Below are 25,128 nucleotides of genomic sequence, written 5' to 3'. Positions count from 1 at the left end.
TCCTAGCCTTAAGAAAAATAAATTTAAATAGATACATGTACATGTACATGTTTGGTTAGCAGCAGCTGGGGCTGATTGCTTTCTGTTCTGAATTCTTTGCACAGCACTTGAAGAAGCAGCAAAGCGTTTCCAGGAACTGAAAGCACAAAGAGAAAGCAAAGAGGCATTGGAAATTGAAAGGAATTCAAGGAAACCTCCACCCTATAAACACATTAAAGTGAGTTGGCCTCTTTCTTTTTTATTTTCATTCTATGTATGAGGAAGTTGCCCTGTGCATGAGTAAGGATGCCTAGAGAAGGTGTGACTGCCCAGTCCCTGGCAGTGTTCAAGGATGGGTTGGATGGGGATTGGAGCAACCTGGTCTAGTGGAAGGTTGTCCCTGCCCATGGAAGGGGTTGGGACTGGATGGTCTTTAAGGTCCCTTCCAACCCAAGCTGTTTTGTGATTGTAAGTTATGTACTTACACCAAGGTTTTCAACAATGGAAGCTTAAAGAAATTCATGCAAATCATTTTGCTGGTCTTCTCACGAATCTCTTGTTCTATTGTATAGTACAGTAAAACACAGGATAAAATAATATTTTTTGGTTTTGCCTTTTCATGTCAGTTGTTGACTCTGTGTTCCCGGTGCATTGTCTTCATCCTTTGTTCTCCCCCTTTGTTCCCCAGTCCAACAAGGTTATCGGGAAGGTTCAGATCCAGGTGGCCGACCTGTCCGAGATTCCCCGGTGTAACTGCAAGCCGTCGGACGAGAACCCGTGCGGGCTGGAGTCGGAGTGCCTCAACAGGATGCTGCAGTACGAGTGCCACCCCCAGGTGTGCCCAGCCGGGGAGCGCTGCCAGAACCAATGCTTCACCAAGAGGCTCTACCCCGACGCCGAGATCATCAAAACGGAGCGCCGCGGGTGGGGCCTCAGGACCAAAAGGAGCATTAAAAAGGTAGAGGGACCCAGGACAAGGCTGTGACAGCCGTCAGGGTGGGTCTAGGTGAAAACAGAATTGCACTCTGTACCTCCAGTGAATGAATTGTGTTTTAACCCCTCAGCAGCTGCCTGGCTGCTCAGAGCAATGCCCAATGGTGACTCCTGTATTGAGGTGTTGGTCACGTCCCAGCTCTTCTGGTTTTCCTTAGAAAACACTATTGGCCTGGAGGACTGCTTTTAAACATGGGGTTTAGCCATTAATTTTATTAAATTTCAAATTGTCACTTTGTCCTCTTTGAAAGAAAGCAGGAAAATTGAAAGGGTTTTACAGACTTGACAGCTGTCTTGTGTATTGAATGCAGGAACAGGGCTGCCTTTTATTCTGCGTGGGTTTATTGCTTGGACAGCAAGTATGTGGTGCAGGTATTCACATTGTGCCTACTAGACCAGTAAAGTGTAACACTTTTTGTGATGATTAGAGCCTTTTTTATAAGAAATGCTTTTTTCTGTGCTGCTTCCCTTTATCATCATGATTAGCATGCATAGATTCCTTATGCTTGTTCTCCTTTCCTTTGCAGGGTGAATTTGTGAATGAATATGTTGGGGAGCTGATTGACGAGGAGGAGTGCCGGCTGCGGATCAAACGTGCTCACGAGAACAGTGTCACCAATTTTTATATGCTAACTGTAACCAAGGTGAATATTATGTCCTGTTTGATAGCAAATGTCACTGATCACCAGGAAACCTCTTTGCTTTGTAAGTACTAAACACATCTTTGTCTTTTTCCTTGAAGGACCGAATAATAGATGCTGGCCCAAAGGGGAACTACTCTCGTTTTATGAACCATAGTTGTAATCCAAACTGTGAAACACAGAAGTGGACAGTGAATGGTGACATTAGAGTTGGACTGTTTGCTCTTTGTGACATTCCTGCAGGTAAAAGGATGGCACTATTTGGCATGTTTGCTTTTGTCTTGCAATGGCCAAGATCCTCACTTGGAATCACTTTTTTTTGTCTTTGAAGTTATTAATACCAGTGAAGTGTTTAGGAACTTTGTCATTCACTGGAGTGGAGATGATACTTAAGGTTCCAGTTTTAGCAGGGGTCTTATGGTAACAAATGCTGGTGAAGTGTCATTGTCACAGGCCTGTCTTCCCTCAGTGTCCATCTGGGTGAATTGTTTTTCTTTAAATTTTAGGAATGGAGTTAACGTTCAATTACAATCTGGATTGCCTGGGCAATGGCAGGACTGAGTGTCACTGCGGAGCAGAAAACTGCAGCGGCTTCCTGGGTGTGCGTCCGAAGGTACATGGATGAAACTGAAGCTTCTCCTCCCAAATCCAGAAATTTTGTAGGGCAAAGAGGGGTTTGATTTATTTCCCTCTTTATCCTATCTAATACCTTTTACCCTTGAAAGTCTCTAAAAGATTTGATAAGAGTGCCCTGCCATGCTGTTGTATCTGGTGGGAAACACCTGAAGGAGCATTTCTGGCTTTTAGAGCTTAAAAACTATTTTAAATGGATCTCATTTAAGAAAAGTTCATGCAAATAATAACCCAAAATTGATTTTAGTGCCAGGGCTTTATAAGTGACTCTGTGTTGTGATTTTCTCCTTCTTAGACAGCATTTGCAACAGCAAATGAAGAGAAGGTGAAAAATGCAAAATTAAAGCAGAAGAAACGGAAAATAAAAACGGAACAGAAGCAGATGCATGAAGATAACTGTTTCCAGTGTGGAGATGGGGGAGAGCTGGTCATGTGTGATAAGAAGGACTGTCCCAAAGCATACCACCTCCTATGCCTTAACCTGACTCAACCACCTTTTGGTAAGAGCAGTCACATGGCTCCTCCTGCTCAACTTTTCCTTCCTGCTGTAAGATAGCGTTGGAGCTGAAATGCAGCATGCATGTACATAGAATACAGTGTTCATTTACATTAAATGCATTAAATGCAATGTTCATTTGCACTAAGTGCACCAAATTTGCTTTTGCAATACCACTCACTTTTAGCAGTATATCATGTGGCTGTTGCTAAACAGAACCAGTGGGCAGAGGCTTTGTCATAGTTTTTAATGTTATTCTTGTTCCTCTCCTTGAATCAAACTTCCTCTTACTTTGATTGAAACATGAGCATCATCTTGGTATCCTAGCACAAGTCAGATGACAGTTCAAACTGGCAAAGCCAGCAGAACTTGTAGGGCTGACCTGAAGCTTCCTTTGGAGGTACCCTCTGAGGAGCACAGTGTCCAGGGCAATGTGAGATGCTCAGAAATCAGGAAAAGGTGGGAAAAAAACTCAGTCTTGCTAGGACATTCAGTGCCTTGATGCCCAAAGGGGTAGATCTGACCATTTTAGGCTCTGATTTTGTGTGCAGTAATGTTCTGGGCCAAGAGAGGCCTAAAAAAATGCAGAACAGAACTGTGTTCAGTCAGATTCTTGTACATGAGAAGCAGAAGTAAGCGCTGATTTTTCTGAACTTTCTTTGCATTCATCTGAGCAATTCCAACACGGAGTGAGGGTTAAAGGCTGGTGCTGTCTCCGAAGTGCACTAATTCCAGCTTCCTTTCTCTCTCTCCTCCCATCCTCAGGAAAGTGGGAATGTCCATGGCATCAGTGCGACATCTGTAGCAATCCTGCCGTTTCCTTCTGTGAGTTTTGCCCCCATTCCTTCTGTAAGGATCACGAGAAGGGAGCCCTGGTGCCGTCGGCGCTGGACAGCCACCTCTGCTGCTCCGCACACGACCCCAAATCTCCCGTGGCACCCGAGTACTGGAGCAAGATCAAGTGCAAATTGGAAGCACAGAATGCTGTGGAAGAGGCAAAGGAGTGAATTTGGTTAAAAACAAACGCGGGAGGGGAGAAGAGGGGCAGCAGGCGATGAACTCAGAGAGATTGTGATGCCACACTCGGCTTTGTCCTCGGAACTGTCGCGTGTGAGCTGGAACGGGACCATTGACCCGAGTGAGAAGGACCAGGCAGTGGTGTTTGGTTTTTATTGTTTGGTCTTTCTTTTACCCTTGAATGTGCTACAGCAGCTCTTACTGTTGGAAACCAGGAACATCTTGGCCTTTGAAGAAAACCGTAAACCTTTTGACAGTGAAAAGAATATTCTGTTTAAAATAATGTTCTTTGAGTGTAGAAAGCAAAGCATAGCCACATATTTATTTATTTAATTTTGAAAGGGTGTTGAAGATCTGGCTTTGATCAGTCAACGTGTCTTTAAAAACAAAACAGCGAAGCCAACGTAACTTTTGTGTCTAGTTTATGGAAAGAGCAAAGCTTCTCTCCTCTGTAACACTGAGATGCCAAACAGACAGGTGTGGGTGTCAGACCAGGTGACTCTGAAATGCCTCTGTTCCAGTACTTATTGTTAAAGGCATTGGAGAAGGTAGGTTGTCTCTCATGTTTACTTACAAATATTTTTGTGAAGCTTTTCCTGTGAGAAATCAGGTGTGTGACTTCTGGGGAGTGCTCGTAGCACAAGGTCTGGTAGTGGGGAAGAAATGGTGGTTCCTTGCTCCAGAGTTGTCTTGGGTGTTTGCACACAGGTGGAAATTCAGAGTTTAATTGCACAGTGGTCATTTCTTTATCCCACCTATTCTGGAAGCCCTTCCCAGGCAGGTGAGGCTCCCAGCCTCAGTCAGAGCTGAAGTCAGTCCTGCCAGTGAGGTCATCTGCCACATCTGTGCTGGTTTGGTGGCAGTTACTGAGTGTGATTCTTCAGTCCTGCCTTCTCAGGCTCCCCTTGGCTTCAGGGAGACTTGGGCACATGAGGGACCTGACCCGTGTGTGTTGGTTTTGATGGGATGTTAAGATTTTTTTGTTGAGAGAGATCTTCTGACTTTAATCTTCATTGTCAATGGAGCTGAGGAGCATCTCAGCACTTCCTCAATGAACAGGGTATTTTGTGTCTGGGTAAGGGGCCATATCCCAGCAGCCAGCTGAAGCCTCAGGAGATGGTTCTCTCTTGGATTTCCTCTGTTAATCAGAGAGACAAACTCCTTCAGTGAGACTTTCGAAGTGGCTTAGGTTGGCTCTTGCTCCAGACTTTCTTTAGAAAACCTATCCCCCATTCTTTTGTGCAAGGAGCCATGGGGCACTGGTGTCCCCAGGCTGGAACTAGTTTTGGTGACTCTTCCCCCCCCAGCCCACGATCTCACCAAGCACTGTGTGTCCCCCCCGGCTCTGGTACAGCGAGTACTTCTGACTTGTGTGCTGATAATAGCTACTCCCTGCCAGCCTTTGCTCGTGGGTACTGAAAATAATCAAGTGTTGCTGGCATCTGGCTGAATTGAAAAATTAAGAACCTTGTCTCTGTAAAACTGCTTACACAAACCTACGGGAACACGGAGACTTCTCAGATCAAGAAAATAGGCTGAAAAGGTCTATGTGGAATTTAGAGCGTGTCTTGCCTCTGCCTGGTGTCCTTCTCATCCTCAAATTTATGTACAGGGGGAGGTTTTTGTGTGTGTGCAATGATAGAGTGATAGATACACTACAGCTGCTGTGCCGTGGACTCGGCCCAGAGCCCCTGCCCACACCTCCCTGGGGTGACAGAACCCACAGGTGTTGGGGCAGTGCTGGGGCAGCAGCTCTTGGGATTCCTAAAGCACTTCCTGCTGTGGGCCGTGCTCCAGTGAGGGTCCGACACTAACCCTGCTGGAAAGCACTGCTGGATTTTGGTATTTTTAAAGAAAAAAAAAATTACAAAAAGGATTTTATTTTTCTTAAGGTTTTGTGTGAGAAATGTCTCTTTTTAAGCTCTTATTGAGGATGTTTAACCTTCTCAGAAATTCCAAACACAGCTCTTGCTACCACATCTGTAGGGCCTGAGGTGTTCACTTTACATGATTTATTAGGCTGGATAATGTTCAGTGATTTTCTCTTGGGAAGTCAAAGCATTCTGATATTGCAGATATCAGCTGATATATTTTATATATATATATATATATATCAGATATGTTGATATCGTGCTGCTGTGTGAGTGCACTGGCCTGCTCCTTTCATTCCGTGTCCGTGGTGACCTGCTGAGCAGAGGGACGTGGTGTGGCAGCACCAGGACACCTTGGGAGCATTGGATGGGAGCCACGGCTGTCAGTGGCCACCTGGGCTGTGCCACAGTGCTGTGCCAGGGCACAGGACACAGGGAGGGCACAGAAGGCTTAGAACTTCTCAAACGCTGTGATGGAGGCTGCTGCTCCTCCTGTGCCACTCAATGTCTTGGTTCACTTTGTGTTCAAACTTCTTAGAGATGTTTTTTTTCCACCAAAAAAAAGATTCATAGCAGCCAACAGCTGGGCTTGGACTCAGAAGGCAAAACAGGAGGTGGTTTGTGAGGTTGTTCAGTTTGTGAACAAAATCTGAACTGAAGAGAAGGTAAATCTTTCAAAAAGCTTTAACATTGTTAGATGAGGAAAAGCCGGTTCAGAGGATCTTGGTGGCTGGAGGGGCTGTTCTGAGTGCCAGACTCAGATGTTAAAATGCACATTTTAATCATGTCTTTGTAAAGTGAGTAACCAGAATGTAGTTTCTTAGTGCCGTTCCTTTGTAAGGAAAAGATTCTGCAGCTGTTCTGATGGATTGGCTTCAGTAGGGCGGGAGGCAGCTGGTGAATTGATTTGTGTGGGCTCCAAAACAAGGAATCTTGGATAGTTTGGTCATTTCATGCTGAAACCTAGAGGAAATCCACAGAGCTGGTGATTTTGGTGGAGAACTGCAGTGTGCTGTCCCAGCACATTGTTGTTCCTTCATGGGAACACACCAGCACATTTTCCCCTTACTGTTGTGTTAAATTTTTGGGGTGGCCCCACACTTCTGGTGACCTGCTGCCTCCAGTTCTGGCACCTGGGCAGTGCCTGAGCTGGCCTGCCCAGGGAACAGGGTTTGTGGTTTACTGGAACTTTTCCTCTGCAGCTGCACCTGAGCACAGTGCAGGCATCCTGCAGCCCGTGGCCAGATGAGTCTAGACGCAAGAATTCCATGATTCTGTGATTCCAGTGGTACGGAGGCTGGTTCCACCATTCCTGAACACATGGTGCAAGCATTAGCTGCTGTAGCTGTCAGGTTATTGTATAGACTTGTCCTGTCCATAGACTGTTGAAGGCATTTGCAGCTCAGGAAGGCGATTTTGTGGGCAAATCACCTTCTCTGGTCACCACATGGTCTTGAAGAATCAGTTCAAATGGAGTAATAGGGCCGGAATGTGGATTTTTGGCCTTTCTTCTAAAAAAAACCCTTCTCCCTTCTTTTATCTTAATTTCAGGATAGAATGGGAAAGACACAATTACTAGACATAATTATCAATGAGCATAAAATCTGTATATATTGAAACTTTACAGAATTATGTGGGTGGGGAGGGGGGAGGGTGGGATGGGGGTGTCCGATGCTGGTACGGAGAAGTCACTTTAACATGGAAACCTCTGCCTCATTGAATTCAGGGTTTAATGTACTTGAAGCTCTGCGGTTCCTTTTACAGCTTTTTTATTTATACATAATTTTTTGTATACTGCATTGAAAATGTCCTTGACTTCCCCCAAGTTCCTTCCTGCTCCCGCTGTACAGTGGATCCATGGCAAACGGGAGGGTTTGGAAGCAGCCGTCTCGGAGGTGTGTGTTCACCAGGTGTCGCGTGGGAGACGGCGACCTTGGAGCAATGCTGTCCCTTTGCTTCCCATTCCCATCAGCTTTCCCCACCATTTCTCTTTGTGTAGCAAAAACATTTGCACTTATGATACACTCCTACACGTTGGATGTAGTCCCAGTGTTGTTCTGAGGGGAAAAAGGAGAAAGAAACAAAAGGCAAAACAGGAAGAAAAGAAAAGCTGTTCCCTGTGATACTGTATTTCTGAGTGAGCAGCTCAGGTCTGTGTTCCCCTGGGAGGGGTCTTGCTGCTCCAGAGTGGGAGGTAGGGAGCTGGAACTGTGCTTTGTGTAGGGGATTTCTGTGATTAATGTGAATAAAAAAGGGAAAACATGTATGAATTTGCCAAAGCCATTCACCACTCCCTGTTCCCCGGGGCTGTGCCCTCCCTGTGCCACCGCCAGCTCCAGGGGCAGGTGGCTGCCTGGGGTCCCTCGGGAGATCCCAGCTGTGTGGGGTCTGTGGGAACCCCGCACCTTGCAGTTCTCTCTCGCTTTTGGGTCATAAACAGACTGGATGAACCCCTACGCTCCCTATTCCCAGGTGGATCTGTATCTCATTTCTGGTGTCACTTTTCCTTTTCCAACAAGCCAACGGCGTTGCCGCAGCCCCCGGGGGGATCATGTCCCGTTTGAGCCGGGGGCTTGGGGGGGTTGGGAGTTTGCATTCCGAGTGCTGTGAGGACCCCAACCCGTTTGTCTCCACACGAGTGATGTTGCACAACACAGATCCCCGCGGATCCGTCTCCATCCCCACGTGCTCTGTAAGATGGACCTTTGTAGAGTCGTTATTTCTGTAGACTTTGTTTATCTGTAACAAACTTTGTAGATTCTGTGAAATGTTATTTTAACGAAATCACTCGAGTCTTTAATAGCAAAGCATCGATATTCACCGAAGTCGGTATCGAAGAGTTTTTGGACGCTGACGCAGCCCTGGCACTAACGAGGAGTGTCTGATTCCACGGGGCATTACTGTATCATGACTTGATGTTGCCGCATAGACTTTGAGATATCCAATATTTTGGGGGGTTTGTGTTGGCCTCTGTCCTCTTGCATAGTGTGAAGCCTGTAAAGCTGGTTCCCTGTACATAGATAGCTCCTGTCCTCTAGGTAGAGCGTATTGAGACTTGCCTGTAATATTTTAGCTTCTTACTGACTGTGTGTGATGGTAGAACATATAATTTTTGTACATTCTATTTACTGAGATGTTGCCTTTTTTTTTTATTTTATTTTACAAATACTCTGGAATTCAGATGTGGGATTTTTTGGTTTTGGTTTGTTTTTTTGGTTTGTTTGTTTGGGGGTTTTTTGTTTGGTTTTTTGTTTGTTTGGTTTTTTTTTTGTTTTTGTTTTTTGTTTGTTTGATGGGGGGGGTGTTTGGTTTTTGGGGGGTTTGTGTGGTTTTTTGGGGTTTTTTTTGTTGTTTTGTTTTTGTTGTTTGTTTTTTTGGCTTTTCCGTGAGGATTCCTTTGGAAAGGTTTTTAATGACATTCCACTGATCTGAAATTTTTGCTTGAGGTTGACTTCAATAAATCGTTCTGAATGTTCCAATGATGAGATGAGTCAGTTCCGTCTCGGGGCGGGGCGGGGGGATAACGGGACTCCGGCTGCGGGTCCCTCCTCCGGGCCGGGCGCGGAGGCTGCGCTCGCCCCGCCCCGGCGGCTCCGCGGGCGGGCAGTGGCCATGCGGCGAGCGGAGCTGGCGGCCGAGAGCGCGCTGCGGGCGCTGCTCCTCGCCACCTTCGGGTGGGTGCGGGACCCCCGCCCGCCGCCCTCCCCGCCCCCGCCCCGGGGCTCATTCGCTTGTCTTGTTGTTCCAGGATCATGGAGTTCCTGCCGCCCTTCCAGCGCGTGGTGCAGCCCGAGGAGATGTGGCTCTACAAAAACCCCTACGTTGAAGCGGACCATGTTCCCACAGTGCTCATGTTTGTAAGTTCAGTGGGTTCGTGGAGTGCTTTGGGTCGGAAGGCACCTTAAAAGATCATTTCGTCCCTCCCACTATGGGGGATGCCCGCCCCCCTTCCACCAGACCAAGCCCTACGCAACCTGGCTGTGACCAGTTCCAGGGATGGGGCATCCACAGCTTCTCTGGGCAGCCTGTGCCAGTGTTTCCCGCATTTCCTTTGACTTATTCTCAAATTACAAGCTCTCCTTTTAAAGCAGAGCTGCTGGCTAAAGGCTTGCACTGCAGTACCTGCAGCTCCTGGTGCACGTCGCTGGAAGTGCTGGATATTGTATCCATGTGGATAAACAGCTGAAGGGAGGGGCTGTGAGGATGGAGCCAGGCTCTGCTCAATGGGGCAAGAGGCACAAGCTGGAACATGGGGATTTCCGCCTCAACTTTCCTATGTGGGTGATTGAGCACTGACATGGGCTGCCCAGACAGTGGGAGTTCTCCTTACCTGGAGATACTCAAAATCCATCTGGACACAATCCTGGGTGATGTGCTCTGAGGACCCTGAGCAGAGGGGTTGGACTTGATGGTCCCCGGTGGTCCCCATCCTGTGAGATTAGTACCAACTAGGCCAAACTTACAGTGATTTTTGTCGTATTTTGAGGCTTTACCATGCAGGGTTGCCTTTGGGATTTGAAGTTCGTAAACTAGTGGGGACTTTGTACTGTTGTCCATAATCCATTCCACGTCTAAGTTATCAGGCACATAGAAGATAGCATAGCTCTCTCTATCAGGGAATGTTTTCCTTGCAAGCAGCTATTTTTAGCAGAGATTTATTACGATTTTATTGTCAAATGTTTTCCCAAGGGCTTCAGGCTTGGTTAGAAGAGTGACTAACTCTGTGTTGGATTTCCAGGAGACAGCAATGTGCCAGAGGGATTGACTTCCTCTGTCACAGGTGTGAGGTGAGGGGCTGTGGCTCTTGATTTGGCAAATGACAGGTGGGATTTTCTGCAAGAGGTGGCCACTAAGCATTAAGGATAAAACCTCGGGATAGCATTTGGAACAGACAGTGTAAAGCAGGACGTGTGCCAGAGTTCAGGTGGGAACAGACTCCATGGGAGCCGTGGTGTGGATGTCCCAGGATGAAATCCCCCAGGGCTGAGATGGGGATGATGATAACTGGTTGCTCTGAATCAGCAGCTCCTGTGGTTTTGCTGACAGGCGCGGGTGCTGCTGACAGAGTGCTAATGCTGGGGCTTGCAGGGAGGGGAGAGCTGAGGTGTCGTGGCTGGGGACACCCCCAATAACCAGCCAGAGCAGCACTCTGTGCTAGAAGAGCAGTCTGAGAGCCGAAGGATATGCTGGGCTGATCAGGGCCTGCTGCAAATCCAGCTGGTGGGGATTGTGTTCTGTTGGAACTGCAGTGGTTGGAGAGGACAAATCGCTGCTTGGCTTTGAGGAAGGGAAGTGTACTTGGAGTTCTGGAGTAAATGCTGCTGTGTTCTGGTGAGAATTTAAACCTCCTTCACTGACACCTAAAATTCTCCCTGTTTTGTGCAGTTCATCGCATTTCTGTCTCCCTTGTTGCTCATCATCCTGGCGAGGCTGTTCATGAGCGCCGACCGCGAGGACACGCGGGAAGCCTGCCTTGGTGAGCTCCTCCTTGTCCCAGAGAAAGGCAGCTTGAGCCCTGCCCATGCCTGAATGTGCTGCACTTTCAGGTGGGGATGATGCTGATGTGACCCTTTTGCTCTCTCCCAGCTGCCAGCCTTGCTCTTGCCTTGAATGGGGTTTTTACAAATGCCCTGAAGCTCGTTGTGGGGAGGTGAGGACTGGCTGGTTCCCAACTGCGCCGTGCGGGGAGGGCAGGGGAGGCAGGTCTGCAATAGCCAGATCAGGGCCGGGAGCTGAACTTGGACGTGCCCAGCCTGGAAAGAATGTGGTTTTTTCTAGCTGTAAAGACAATTCAGTATTAGAAAAAACACTGGAGAGCTGCTGTTTCTGTCCATTATTCAGATGGGCTCATTTGGGCCCACACTGCAGAGAATCGCATTGGCAAGGGCAGCTCCGTGCTGCTCCGTGGGTGCTGGGCGTGCCCACGCCTGGGGGCCCTGAGCTTCACTTCCCTGTCCCAGGCCGCGGCCCGACTTCTTTTACCGCTGCTTCCCGGACGGCCAAGCCAACGCGGAGCTGGTGTGCACAGGGGACGCCCGCAGAGTGACAGAGGGGCGGAAAAGCTTCCCCAGCGGACACGCTTCCTGTGAGTTTTCCACGTCTCCTTCCTGCTGCAGCCCTGATCAGCAGCTGTGGGGAGCAGGACCCATGGCGGGGGAGGGAGCTTGGATTTGCTTTCCCACACCCCACAGCTTTGGCTGCATTTGTTGACCTGGTCGGGGGACTCAGGTTTCCCTCTGCAAAGCAGTGGGGTGAGAAATGCGGTCCAATGCTGTCTGTAACGCCGGGAGGAGGGATGTGTGCCAGGTACCAGCTCCTAGGATCCATCACTCCCAGATGATCCCTCACTCCCAGCCGGTACTTCCCTCGGCTCACAGGTGTTGAAACTGTTCGACGACTTTGGCAGGGGAAGACATTGCAGACAACCAATGTGATTGATAAAGCAAGCTCCGTTTATCAGCAATCCAGAGGCACTTATATCGTATACCAGCTTGTTAACTCTTTATTGGCTTAAACCTATCAAAGCGCATTTTTGCTTCTACATAATTAGACTACATTGGCAAGCTTCTACTAGTTATGTTATGATTAAAGAATTCAGAGTTCACCCTCCCTTCTCATGGTCAGTACATCTTATCTGCACAGCTGCACATCCTCAAAACTCCCTTTTTGTTCTCAGGCTTCTTTCTTACACAGGTGCTTTCTCATGGAGACAGTTTCTCACACTAACCTTTGCTTGCAGGCCTTTTGCTTGTACAGTTCTTTTATTGATCCCATAATTCTATCAATGACCCATGGCCCTGATCCTCTAACCATTCTTCAACACACAGGGACAGGACAGATGCCTCTCACAGCCCTTCCACTGCAGCAGCAGAGGGTGAGGGTCTGGCTGCAAAGCCTGGAGATGTTCTGAGCCAACACTGTTCTATCCTCTTCCAGTTGCCTTCGCTGGTCTTGCCTTCTCAGCCTTCTACCTGGCGGGGAAGCTGCACACCTTCGTCCCAGGCCGGGGGGGCCGAGCCCTGCGCTTCTGTGCCTTCCTCCTCCCGCTCTTCCTGGCCACCCTCATCGCCGTGTCCCGCACATGCGACTACAAGCACCACTGGGAAGGTGGGTCAGCGTCTGCCAGTGCGCCTGGACGGGGCTCAGCAGGTGCCTGAGTGGGCACTCCAGGCAGGGAGGGCTGTGGTGCCACAGAGGTTCAGAGCCCCCAACAGCAATTTGGGTTTTATGGTTTTTTTTTTTTTTTAACTCCTCCAGTGGCAATTTTGGTGCCACCTGCAGGGAACTGATGCCTTTCTGAAATACATGCCAAGCTTGGGTTTACAGCCAAGTCAGGTTATGGATCCAGCAGAAAAGCTGCTGCTGCTGGGGAATTCCATCACGAGGCTTGCGAGGGTGAAGGGCCGTTAACTTCCCTCTGCTCTCGCCCACAGATGTGTTGGTTGGCTCAGCGATGGGCTTGGCGCTCGCGTACCTGTGCTACAGGCAGTACTACCCTCCCCTGGCAGACCCCACGTGCCACAAACCATCTCTGGCCAAGCCCAAACCGCTGCCGGTGCATGAGGAGAAGCCTCCAGCTCCCAGCTTCCACCTGAACATATAGAGATGGGCTCTGTCCTGCCTGGCCCCTGGATGCCTTTGGGGAGGCTGCTCATGAGAAGTGGCTCTGATGAGGATGAACCCCTGGGTAGGTGTTCCCTGCAGAGCCGGTGAGTTTCCTGCCCAGGCCCTTGTGTTGCTTCAGTTAATTGGATTTTGTAGGCCACCCCCTCTTCAGGCCCACTGTGAGGCGAGGGAGGCACTCAGGGCGGAAAGACAATTGCAGTACGAAGGTCCTGAACAAGAGCTGGGAAAATGTGACAACCCAGTGTGCCCAGTCTGTGGGAATTCTTGTGTCCAGCCCAGGAAGCACCATTGGTCACCTCCCTGCAATCCAGCTGAGCTGTCCCAGCCCTTCTCCTGAGAAATGAAGTGCAGGACCTGCCAGCTTTGAGTTTTTTCTAATTTCCCAAATAAAGTTTAATTTTTGTACTGAGCTGTGGTACTCAAACTTTACTTCGAGGCTTGGGTTGTTGCTTTATAAGCCATTTCCTCAGGTGTCTGAAGGGGTTTCTGGTGGGTGCTCGTTTTGTATCTTTCCTTGCAGCTTTAGTATAGTTTTAAGGAGATGACAGCAGAAAATGAAATGGTGTCTGAGGGCATCCCTGCACCTCTGTGAGAGCATCCTGCACAGGTGCTCGTTTCCCTGCCCATGGTCTGTCTCTCAGACAAGGAAGGGCAGAGTGCTGCCGAGATCCAGGGCTGGCAGGAGCTCTGTGAGCAGCTGTTTGTCACTGGTCCCTTCACACACAGGTGTAGTTTCATCGGGTGTGTGTGTACATGCAAACAGCACAGGTGAGGCTGCAGCAGAGCAAGGCAGGTGCGTCAGTAATGAAACACCAGCCCATCAGCTGCAGTTGGAACCCTCAATGGCTCTGCAGCTTCAACAGAATTACAGAAATAGCTTCACTTTCCCCTAAAACGGCTCATGGAATTCTCCAGCCCTTCCCTCTTCCCCCAGACATGCACACACCACAGTCATCTACTTATTTATTTTGGCTTTTACTGGAAAAGACATTAAATAACATTTAAAATGTATTTAACTTCTTTTTTTTTAACAAAGTGCATAACTTAAAAAGCTGATCGTTAGTGTCCCACGTTAAAACTGTCCCTTCTCCTACTCCTGTAGGAGACTTTAGCCAGCAGTAGTTCAGGTGCCAACTGAGCAGCTTGGCTGTTCCTGCAGTCAGGTAAAGAACAGCTTCTGTTCCTTGGAAGGGGAGGAGGGATGGAGGCTGCAAACAAAACCCTTCCAGTAGTGCAAATAACAGACAATGGAGGAAAAACAAACCAACAGGCTGTGGGGGAAAAAGGCTCCTTACCCCATGCAGGGTAAAAGTCAGCGGGAAGGAAAGTGGTTTGGCTTTTCCAAAGGCTGCACAGCAACACCTCACACAGCACTGGAGCCCCAGCCCAGGCACTGAGCCAGCCTGGGGGCTTCGGTGGCCAGGGAAGGATCACAGAGGCTCTCTAGCCCTGTCCCCCTCAGAACAGAGCTCCAAGGCAGCTGCAGACTGAGCTGCCTACAGAGCTGGTGTCATTCCTGCAGTGTCCAGGCCCTACTGGATCTGGGCTCCACCTTTGCTGGCTGCATTTTGTATATTTAAAGCTAAAAACAAGGACGGGAGTGCGGCGGGCGCAAGATCTCCGTCACCACCTGAGAGCCCCGCGGGATGGCAGCGCTGCTCCGTGCCCCTGCAGGGCACAGAGGGCTCACGCTGCCCTGACACTGCCAGGAGCAGCTGCTGGTCCCCAGGCTGGCTGGAGCTGGAGGTGAAGCTTTCCTCGGAGCAGGTACAGCTGGGCACTGGCTTGGTCAGTGCCGTGGGGAGGCCCTTGGTCTGCCAGCGCGGGCTGGGTGAGGGTGCCGAGACGTCACTACCAACACACCAGAGCAGGAAGGAGCACAAACATGCCACTCTCACGAGGTGCTTTATGGGGCAGCCCTGCCTGGCATGGCCCAGGGCTGCACAAACATGCAGCAGCAGTGCAGGGACATGAAGGTGGCTGGTGGACAGACCCTGCTGGCTCAGCAGCAGCCTGTGCCCTGGGCTTTGCCTCCCAGGCCTGCAGTGCTGGCGTGGGTGTTTGTGTCAGCAGTCAGCAATCTCCCTTGCTCCAAGGCTGCTGTAGCTCTTTCCATGCTCTGTATTTAAGGCTTTTTCTCCTCAAGGTCCCAGGCTGTGAGTGTCCTCACCGAGCCAGGCGCAGGGTCAGGCCCTCGGTGGGTTCTGAGCCTGGACAGCTCATCTGCTGCAGTGCTGGAGGAGCTGGGGTGGGGACTCGCAGGGTGGAGGGTTAAAAGTACACGTTGCCACAGGAGTCACTGTACAGGTGTTGTGTGTGTTTGAGCAGAAGTGGTTTTCCCTTGACAGTTTCCCCTCTAGCCCTACCCAAAATGGAGAAAAATCCATCCTTATCTCCAGGTAGCAGCAAGTACTTGGGAAGCAGCATGCAGGACACGGCAGCAGAGGAGAGAGGAAGGCAGAGAAGAGATCTGGACTTTCCGGGTGAGTACTCAGTGGAACTGGACCTAAGAAAGCAAAAGGAGAAGACAGGAATTCTGGCTGCAGTGAGGCAGCCAGAATCCACCCAGCACAGCCTCCTGGACCCTCCTTGGTTCTCTCCTCATGCCTGATTGTGTCCAGGGAAGAGGAAAGAAACCAGAGGTGCTGAGAGGCCAAAGAAAAAGGCTGGCAAAAGCTCCCTGCCTTAGCTAATGGATATTACTCCCTCAAACAAACCAGATCTCCTCTGAGGTGTCCTAGGAAATCCAGAAGGGGTTTAGGCAAAGGTGACTCACAGCCAGAACAGCACAGGTTGGTCACTGGCTTCCTGGTAAAGGTTGATCCAGTGTGATGCCTTGTGTCTGGTAGATCTCCTTCAGAACCAGCAGAACGGTGTCTTCTGACTCCCTGGAGGAGGACATGGGCATCAGAAGGGAAGGCTTCCCTGCACTCTATCAGCACATCTGTGATGGCTGGAGTAGATGCAGTGCTCTGCAGATGCAGGCAGCACAAGGCAAGGAGAACCACAAGTCTCCTTCCTCTGTCCCTGCCCAGCCTCCGTGTCATGGACAGGAGAAGATCTTGTTCCCTTGATCAGTTACGGCTTTTCTTACTACACTGGCTGTGAAACTGATGTCATTCTGCTTCCACCACATGCAAATTTGAAGCCCTGAGCATTACACAGACACTTACCAATAGCAGAGATGCCCCTGGAGTGCAAACAAGTATTCGTTGAAGCTCTCTATTGGCTTCTCCTGCAGCACGTAGTCGATGCGGTTCCCTCCATTCAGCCTCCCCACGTTGATGAGGGGGGTCTCTTCCTTCACTGCTGTGGGGGGCTCCTCTGGCTTTGTGTCTGGAGAGAGGAAGAGCAGCGTGGTTCAGGCACAGGGCACCAGCAACCATGACAGTACAACAGCAGGGCCAGGCCCTCCTTTCACACCTCTGTGGCTCACACAGGGAAGGGGCAGCTGAAGTGCTCGGAAACAGCAGTGCAAGGAGCAGCCAGAGGAGGAGGACAGGCTTAAAACGTGGTGTGGTGTGCTGAGACCCCCCAGAAAATCCCTTCATCAGATGCTAAAAGGCCACAGCATTTGGGGGGAGCCAGGTGCATCCACAGCCTGAAGGCGATCCCTTTGCTGGGCACGGATGATGGGCAGTGTGGCTGCAGGAATCCAGGCAAGCTGCTTCATTGGCAGCTCCTAAGGCTGCATCCTTGGCTCCCCCCTGCCCCCCACCACTGACCTGGTTGCTTCTCTGTGCCAGCCTCTGCCTCTGCTTCGGCCTCGGTGCTCCCTGCCTCCAGGGCCGGCACCGGGGCGCGGGTGAAGGACTGCCAGGCCACGCGCAGTGACCCCAGCAGGTTGTTCTTCAGGTCCACGCTCATGCGTGTCAGCCCTTCCTTCAGTTCTGCAAGGCAGGAGGGGGGTGGGTGTGGGGCTGGGGGCTGCAGCAGCGGCCCCAGGCCGGGGGACAGGGGCTGCCTGTGCCGTACCGAGGTGCATCCTCTTCCTGCCCTTGTGGTGGGGCAGCAGCATCGGCTCGAACTCCAGGTCCGGGACGATCATGGGCTCGATCCGGTACGCCACGGGGTCAAACTGCACAGAAGAGGGGGACAGTGGCAGGGCTCGTGCTCCACGTGTCTCACGCAGGACAGCTCTGGTTCTTATACCTACGGGGTGGAAGATGTTGAAGAAGCCTTTGCAGGTGGGCAGGCTGTAGTTTGGGTCGATGCGCTTCACTCCTCGCACTGTGAGAAACATCCCAATGGGAGAGCCAAAGGCAAAGAAGATGGTGGGCTTGTAGTTCAGCTGGGGGTAGTTTGCTGAGACCTGGGAGAGGGGGATGTTCAGATTTGTTCACGAGACAATCTCTGTGCTGGTATTACGAGGGCTTCGTGGGTGCAGCCAGAGCTCAGCTGTTACCTGTCCTAAGCCAATGTCCCGGTATTGGCAATTCCTGCCATCCTCCGTGCTGTCCCCATGCTGGGACCCCCCTGCCTCGGCTCCGCGTTTGCTGTGCCCGGGAGCTGCTGAGCTCTGATCCTGCAGCAGCACAAAGGGGTCCTTGTGTCAGAGGGATGGAATGGGATGAGATGTGATAGGATGAGCACAAGCCATGCAGAAAACAAACCTTCATCTCTGTCTTGGAGCTGAGGTAATGGAGTATTTTCATTCTTGGCCCTAAGGGAATTCCCATTTCTTTAAGGTTTGTCTCTGTGCACAAGAACTGGAAAATAAGCAAGGCTGGTGTTAGTTCAGGAGCAAAGGTGTGGTGAGGTGTCTGTTCTATGGGACTGTTCCTCCTCAGAGATGTTTCACGTGTGACTCAGTACCAGAAGATGTGCACTGGTGGGATGGTGGGGAAGAAAAGCAAAGAAGAGCCACAAGAGCCAGTAAAACAGGGGAACTTCTCACCAGTGCTTGCCTGTCCATTTTCTCCTTCTCAAAAACATCACAATACTCAGACAGCTCCAGCTTCCTCAGGATTTCTTTTACTTCCTCAATACCCCCTGTGCTTGAGGTTGTCCTGGACCCCTGTGAACAGATCCAGAAGGGATTGTGCTTTCTGCTCACCAGTTTGCTCCTGTGCATATTGGGTTCTCTCCCCCATCCCCACGCAGCTGCAGGAGTGAGGTCAGTGGCCTCCATTACCTGTGCACAGTGCTTGTCCTCCTCAGGATCAGCCTTCTGGTTCGTCAGGAGATCAAACAAAATGAGTGACCCTAGAAACCAGGCATGGGCAGAGCATCAGCAGCCGGAGGGGAAGAGCCCGAGCCACCTCCTTTTTGGGATGGAAGCCCTGCACCCTGAACTTTTTCACAGGCAGACAGTGACAGGACAAGGGACAATGGCTTTAAACTGACAGAGGACAGGCTACATTAGATGTCAGGAAGAAATTATTTTACTCAGTGGTGAAGCAGTAGCACAGGCTGCCCAGCAAAGCTGTGGCTGCCACACCCCTGGAAGTTGGGATGGGGCTTGGAGCAACCTGGTCTTAGTGGAAGGTGTCCCTTCCAACCCAAAGCATTCTGTGGCTGTTCCCTCCCTGCTCCCCTGGCGCTCGCAGGAGCCGCGGGTGAGCCCTTACCCAGGCTGTGCCCCGCGATGGACACCCCGCCCTTGAACTGCGGGTTCCTCTGCAGGAAGAGCTGGTGCAGGCGGTTCATCTCCGAGGCCACTGTGTCCACGATGGTCTGGCAATAGGTGGAGCTGTTGTAGAAGAACACGTCCAGGATGGTGTCATTGATGAAGTGACGCAGGCGGTTGATGCTGGGCAGCGTGATCCGCTCCAGGTCACTGCGGGGGAAAGGGGAGAGGGGGCTGCAGCTGAGGAAGCCACGGAACCCCACCATGTTTCTATAGCAAAATAGAAGTTCAGAGCAGGACTGACGCTGTCCCCAAGGGTGTACATCGTAATCCAGACCCTCGGCTTATGCCCAGACCAAAGGCAAAGCACAGCCTGTGCTCTTATATTCCAAGAATGAAGAGCCTGCCCTTTCTTCCCCAGGAGCCTGGCCTGCTTTCTGTCCTTCCTGGGGCACTGCAGAGCAGTGCTGCAGTGCAGGAACTGGGTACTCAGTTCTCAGAGGCCTTTAGCAAGGTTTGGGCGTCCACGGCCCCTCCCCAGATCAGCCATGGAAAGGCAGAAGCCTCTGCTCTCTGGATGCTGATCGGAGCAGGCGCCTGCTGTGTGCTACAGAATGGCAGTGGGAAGTGCTCTGGGGGTCCCTGTCTCACCTGCTCACCCCTACCCTAAAAGCTCACAGCTTTCCCTTTGCTTTTCAGACAGAAAAAGTGGAGTTTCCAGGGGAGGAGGCTGCCTGTGCACTTTGCCATCCCTGCAGACACTTACACATCCACGCCAGTGGAGTGGAGGGAGCTGTGCCAGTTCACGGGCAGGAACTCCACCCGGCCAACCTGCTGCTGCTCCTGGGCCTTCTTGAAGTGTGCTTGCAGCATGCTTAGCGAGACATTCCTGAAATCGTTCACTGGAAAAGAGAAGAGCTCTTATGGAGATCCACCGGGCTCTGGGGCCAGCTCGTGGCACCAACAACACTTAATACCACGAAAGATCATTAGAAGGAAATCCCACTGGGGTCTTTAATCTGCTGCTGCTGCTGCTCCCCTAAGTCCCTGAATCTTTAACTAGAGATCAGGGGAGGCTCCAAGTCCTGCCACGTGTGTTTACTGGATTTCACTGCCCCATCTGTGCCTCCTTCACATGGGCAGGGCTTTAGTCTGGCAGTCAGGATAAGGCACATTTAGAAATCTATAAAAAATAACTCTGTTGTGAAGCAAAAGGGATGAACAGCAGCTGCCTAAACCTTTTCAGAAGGAGGGATTTGGTGGGTTAGTGAGCGTTCCATTCACACTCCCCACAGTCAGCAGGTTTGGCCGTGCAGCCGGCCAGTGCGTGGGGATGGTTTGATGCACCGTGACAGCGTTTCCCGTCGCCCAGGACGAGGTTTCTCCCGGCAGGAGCGCCCCTGGGCTCCCAGCTCTCGCACCTACCACACTGCACGATGCTGCGGAAGCGGATGTCGCAGGCGGGGCCGATCCCGTGCACCACGAACACCAGGTGGTCGATCTGCAGTGGCTCTCCTGAGGAGGGGAGAGGGGCTCAGGGCTGCGGAGACGGCGCCTAGCAGGGAATCGGCCTGCTGGAAGCACCGCTGTGCGGGACTGGAGCCTCCCACCCTCACCTCAGCCCATGAAAACCCTTACTGGTGCCTGGATTTGCACCTCAGGGGTGGTGGGGTTTCTTGGTCCTGCTAAATTCAGCCGCCTGCCCTGGAATGGATCTGGACCAATGGGACAGTAGAGGAAGGCGCAGTGGCTCGTCCCCACTCTGCCACCACCCTCACTCACTGCTCCGGGCAGTTCACCCTTGTCCAGCCATGGGGAACGTTCAGCACAGAGAAGCACAGGGCCAGGAGGTCTCAGTCCAGCTGCCCAGCCCACCCTGACGAGCCACCCCAGCCCCACGGAGCTGCACCTCCCATGTAGGCCCCAGGTGGAGTCAGGGCTTGTTCTCTACTTCCCACACACCTTAGTTTGCATACGTGCCTTCCTGAGGGCAGGCACACATGGAAAATGGAGTAACTGCCTGACCTCCCCACAGGGACAAGTCCTGAGGCCTGACTGGGGGCTCAGGGCAGCTGGGAGGGGACAGAGCTGACACTTGGCTGCATCGATGGGGAGAGCATGTGCTCCAGAGAGCCACCAGCATGTAGGTAAGTGATAAACCGCTGTGTCCCTACCAGGGAAAGAAACTCTCCTCCTGTGCAAACAGACATCGAGACCTCGGGGGTAGTTTCAGGCACTGCAGAGCTCCCAACAGCTCTGTCTCTGTACAGGAGCTGGAAGCTCACCACCCTCCCCTGGATCTGCAGCTCGCTGGGGCTGGGGAGGTCTCTGAAACTATTTGGATCCTTTTGGCACAAAATCTTTTGATGTGCACTTCACTTAAAGGATCAGGGGAGCTTCTGCCAGTCTTTCTGAGCGAACAGGTTGGAAAACACTCCACAGGGTTTTGGACGGGTGGAAGGGAGAAGCAAGCTCACCACTGGGGATCTCGACAGCGATGTTCTCCACTCCTCTCTTCACAGTCCGGGGCCGACCTTGTTCCGTGGGGGTGGAGACCCAGTCGTCGGAGCTGGCGACGGGATGGTAGTGAACCATCAGCTTGGGAACAAGGAGAGCCTGTCAGTGACCCGAGAGCAGAGACAGCTCTGGCTACAGCAGCTGCCGGGTGACACGGGGTGGTACCAGACTGTGCTGCCCTTTGCCCAAAGGGGTGTTGAAAAGAAATGTGAAGCTGGTGGCAGACAGAGAGCCATTGCCCTCGCCTCTGGTACAGGCAAGTGAGTGCAATGCCATTGGGACAAACCCATTTGAAGGGAACAGCACAAAGAGACCCAAGGGGATGTCCTCACTGGTCACCACAGAAATCACCAGGCCTGCTCACCTTTGGGTTGTGCAGGATAATGACTTCTCTGTTGGGGGACTCCAGCTTCTTCTTCCACTCATCCAGGGTCACGGCAACCATGTAAGCTTCCTACAGAAGAGAACACCCTCTGTGAGTCAGCTGGAAGTATGCCCATGAATGTTCAACCTTCTGGGACATTCCCCACCCAGTTTTCAGAATCTTTTATCAACACTTTGTAAAAGAAGCAGAGAAATCAGCTGGAGGAGCAGCAGGGTCATCCCAGGATCACCTGCTGAGAGTGTTTAAGAACTCGCCGCTTTGACAGCAGCAGCATCAGACTTCCCCATCAACTTTGAACTGTGGTTTTGGTACATCAGAATAGAATTATTGCAAAGATGTGTATTTTTATACATCTGTCTACATATCTCTACATTTGCATCTTCCCAAAGGAAATCCTGGCACTTTAAGGTGCCGTGGAAGGATGCACTGAGGCCGGACGAGGGCAGGGGAAGGGGAGGCCATGGCAGTGCTCACAGCTACATCAATCAGCCGCAGGAATGCCGTGCCAAAGCCTCTTTGGAGTTCACGTCCTCAGGCCTGACTGCGGTGCCAGTGGCCTTGTATGGGGTTTGGGACATCAGAGACAGTGTGTGACAAGGAGCAGCTGGGATGGAAACCAATGGGAAAGGTGTGTTTACCTCCAGTTCCTTGCTGAAGGACTCTGAGTAGGGAATAAACTTATTGTCCTTGTCTCCTTTGTAAAACCAGGTGCAGCGACGCACTTCAGACGCCTCCTCCTCCCAGTACACGGCAACGCGCTGCCGCGTCCGCAGGTGCACGTCGTACCTGCCTCCTGACGTCGGGACAACCACGTCATCCCGGTCTTTCCCTGTGGGAACCGAGGCCTGGAATTAATCATGAGAGGCGTGGAATGGCAAGTTCCCAGAGGCATGAGGCTGGATCATTCCCTTGGGCAGCACAGCGGAGCAGGTCAGAGCCACGGCAGCAGATGCCAACGTCCTCTGCTCCCAAGTTCAGGGAGCGGTGTCGGGGTATCCTGGGCGAGATGCCCCAAGTCAGACTTCCCCCAGAGGCAGAAGGTAAGATGAAAACATTACACGACACTGTCCTTCTCTCTAGTTCAGGCACATGTTTACATGTCCTTTTCCTGCCTCGCCTGCAGGGTAAAAGAGAATCTGTGGCCCTGGGAAGTGCGTTGTGTAACCGTGGGGGTGCACCAGGGTCCCTGTCCCTAAGCCATTCCTCTTCGAAACAGAGGACTCTCTACAGACCCCAACACAGACCTCAAATTCTGTGAATTTCGCTGCCTTTTGGGTCTGCCTGCGGGCTGGGCTGGTGGCACAGCACCCCGTGCCAGGCAGGGCCAGGCAGCAGCACTGGGGATGGGCAGTGCAGCCTCTAATCCAAAACTTCCTGGGCGAGGGAGGATGGGAGCCAACCCTTGGGCAATCGGAGCTCTGCCTGTGGCAGCAGCAGGTGGCACAGATGGTGACATTTGGCACACCAGGGCTTCAGCACAGGGCTCGGAGCTGACCCCCAAACCTTGCTACCATAGGAGGGACAGCCCCATGCCACGGTGAATGTCCCACTGGAATTCCTGCCATCCTGCTGGCATTCTCCCCGCCTCACCAGAGGATGCTTCGCAGTATGATTATATATAATTTAGAGCAGTATCAGTTGAATGGGGTCAAACCATTTGATGCATCCAAACAGCTCAGTTATTGGGAGCAGGCGCGTGGCCAAAAAAAGTCTCAATTTAAAATTCCTTGAGGGAGAATCTAGCATGCCAGGTGGAAGCCATGGATGTGTCCGGGGAATTTTTCCCTGGTACCCAGACAGCGCTTCCCCCAAGCACACACCTGATGCTCACCCGTCACCCTCACCAGGCCCATCCCTTACGGTGATTTAAGAGCAAGGACGCGGGATGTAAAAGCAAAGGGCGACGGACGAACAGCGGCGGTGGGAGCTGGGGGCCGGCGGTGCCGTGGGACCCCCGCCCGCGGCGGCCGCGCTCTGCCCGCGCTCCCCCCGGCGCATCCCGCCCCACCTGCGCCGTGCGCCTCCTCCAGCCGCTCCGAGTCCTGCGCGCTGAACGGGACCCAGCGCTCCCGCGTGTCCGTGACCTTGCAGTAGAACCAGTGCGGCACCACGGCCTCGTACCGCCCGCCGGGCTCCGGCTCCGGGGGCTCGGCGGGGGCCGGGGGCGGCCGCGGCGGCTCCTGCGCCGCCATGGGGCCGCTGCGGGGGGAGCGCGCCCACCCCGGGAGCGCCGGTTCCGCCGCCACCGGGGGCTCCGCGGGTCGCGCCCTGCGCCGCGGGGACCCAACCCCGGCCCCGAGCGGCTCCGGCCCCGAGCGGCTCCGGCCCCGCCGCCCCGGCGGCTGCTGCAGCGCAGGCCCCGCTCCGGCCCCGGCCCCGGCGCCCGCCCAGCCCGGGGCGGTGCTGCCCGCGGCCCGCCCCTGCCGTCAGCGCGGGGAGGAGCGGGGACTGCCCGCAATCCCTGCCCGCAATCCCTGCCCGCAATCCCTGCCCCCAGTCCCTGCCCGCAGTCCCTGCCTGTAGCTCTTGCCTGCGGCCCCTGCCCGTGATCCCTGCCCGCTACCTTTGCCCTCAGCCCTGCCCTGCAGCCCCGCAATCGCTGCCCCTGCCTGCAGCTCCTGCCCGCGATCCTTGCCCATGACCTTTGCCTATGATCCCTGCCCGTGTTCCCTGCCCATGATCCCTGCCTGTGACCCCTGCCCGTGTTCCCTGCCCATGATCCCTGCCTGTGACCCCTGCCCGTGTTCCCTGCCCATGATCCCTGCCTGTGATCCCTGCCCGTGTTCCCTGCCCATGATCCCTGCCTGTGATCCCTGCCCGTGTTCCCTGCCTATGATCCCTGCCTGTGATCCCTGCCCGTGTTCCCTGCCCCTGTTCCCTGCCTGTGATCCCTGCCCGTGTTCCCTGCCCCTGTTCCCTGCCTGTGACCCCTGCCCGTGTTCCCTGCCCATGATCCCTGCCTGTGACCCCTGCCCGTGTTCCCTGCCCATGATCCCTGCCTGTGATCCCTGCCCGTGTTCCCTGCCCATGATCCCTGCCTGTGATCCCTGCCCGTGTTCCCTGCCTATGATCCCTGCCTGTGATCCCTGCCCGTGTTCCCTGCCCCTGTTCCCTGCCTGTGATCCCTGCCCGTGTTCCCTGCCCATGATCCCTGCCTGTGACCCCTGCCCGTGTTCCCTGCCCATGATCCCTGCCCCTGTTCCCTGCCTGTGATCCCTGCCCGTGTTCCCTGCCCCCGGCCGCTGGCAGCAGCCCGGGTGGGTCGTTGTGGCCCCGAGCTGGATGCGGGGCACTGGGGTGCAGGGAAACACCACCCAGCTGCCTCCTGCCTGCGGCAGGAACAAACACTCAAGCATGGGGTGATTGCAGCAGAAACCACGAGGTGCTGATTTAATGTTTGT

General features: G+C 52.7%; 3 protein-coding genes across 10 annotated transcripts in view; 2 read left to right on the top strand and 1 right to left on the bottom strand.

Annotated features, from left to right (window-relative positions):
* NSD3 (nuclear receptor binding SET domain protein 3) overlaps window positions 1-6,073 on the top strand; it is a 33,849-nt gene extending 27,776 nt beyond the window's left edge. For 3 of the 4 annotated variants that reach the window (XM_032092256.1, XM_032092257.1, XM_032092255.1), the window contains 7 exons: window positions 105-217; window positions 668-937; window positions 1,500-1,616; window positions 1,715-1,856; window positions 2,120-2,226; window positions 2,542-2,746; window positions 3,508-6,073. In XM_032092256.1, coding sequence (XP_031948147.1) covers window positions 105-217; window positions 668-937; window positions 1,500-1,616; window positions 1,715-1,856; window positions 2,120-2,226; window positions 2,542-2,746; window positions 3,508-3,749 — 1,196 coding nt within the window. In that variant the 3' untranslated portion in view covers window positions 3,750-6,073. Of the gene's footprint in view, window positions 1-104; window positions 218-667; window positions 938-1,499; window positions 1,617-1,714; window positions 1,857-2,119; window positions 2,227-2,541; window positions 2,747-3,507 lie in introns of those variants that run through there. The other variant, XM_032092258.1, reaches the window with a different exon arrangement.
* Window positions 4,220-13,685, top strand: PLPP5 (phospholipid phosphatase 5). 2 transcript variants are annotated; one of them, XM_032092265.1, is made up of 7 exons: window positions 4,220-4,307; window positions 9,379-9,487; window positions 11,016-11,106; window positions 11,217-11,280; window positions 11,591-11,715; window positions 12,567-12,737; window positions 13,064-13,685. In XM_032092265.1, the coding sequence occupies exons 2-7, from the start codon at window positions 9,383-9,385 to the stop codon at window positions 13,231-13,233; spliced, it is 726 nt and encodes a 241-aa protein (XP_031948156.1). In that variant the 5' UTR covers window positions 4,220-4,307; window positions 9,379-9,382; the 3' UTR covers window positions 13,234-13,685. The 2 variants fall into 2 exon arrangements, with proteins under 2 accessions (XP_031948156.1, XP_031948155.1); XM_032092264.1 differs by lacking the exon at window positions 4,220-4,307 and adding an exon at window positions 8,965-9,304.
* Window positions 13,686-14,206: 521 nt separating this feature from the next.
* Window positions 14,207-23,934, bottom strand: DDHD2 (DDHD domain containing 2). 4 transcript variants are annotated; one of them, XM_032092262.1, is made up of 17 exons: window positions 23,736-23,934; window positions 22,366-22,556; window positions 21,707-21,796; window positions 21,303-21,441; window positions 20,251-20,340; window positions 19,592-19,727; window positions 18,827-19,035; window positions 18,391-18,461; window positions 18,154-18,273; window positions 17,870-17,965; window positions 17,662-17,781; window positions 17,413-17,568; window positions 17,232-17,334; window positions 16,982-17,146; window positions 16,430-16,592; window positions 16,033-16,144; window positions 14,207-15,762 (listed from the first exon to the last, which is right to left on the bottom strand). In XM_032092262.1, the coding sequence occupies exons 1-16, from the start codon at window positions 23,917-23,919 to the stop codon at window positions 16,054-16,056; spliced, it is 2,124 nt and encodes a 707-aa protein (XP_031948153.1). In that variant the 5' UTR covers window positions 23,920-23,934; the 3' UTR covers window positions 14,207-15,762; window positions 16,033-16,053. The 4 variants fall into 4 exon arrangements, with proteins under 4 accessions (XP_031948153.1, XP_031948154.1, XP_031948150.1 ...); XM_032092263.1 differs by having other exon boundaries at window positions 21,303-21,423; XM_032092259.1 differs by having other exon boundaries at window positions 18,154-18,461.
* Between the last annotated feature and the right edge of the window lie 1,194 nt (window positions 23,935-25,128).

The sequence above is a fragment of the Corvus moneduloides genome, chromosome 27 (genome assembly GCF_009650955.1).
Source record: "Corvus moneduloides isolate bCorMon1 chromosome 27, bCorMon1.pri, whole genome shotgun sequence".
Taxonomy (NCBI): domain Eukaryota; kingdom Metazoa; phylum Chordata; class Aves; order Passeriformes; family Corvidae; genus Corvus; species Corvus moneduloides.
Note: the sequence above shows the minus strand (reverse complement) of the source record. Positions and strands in the feature narration are given on the sequence as shown.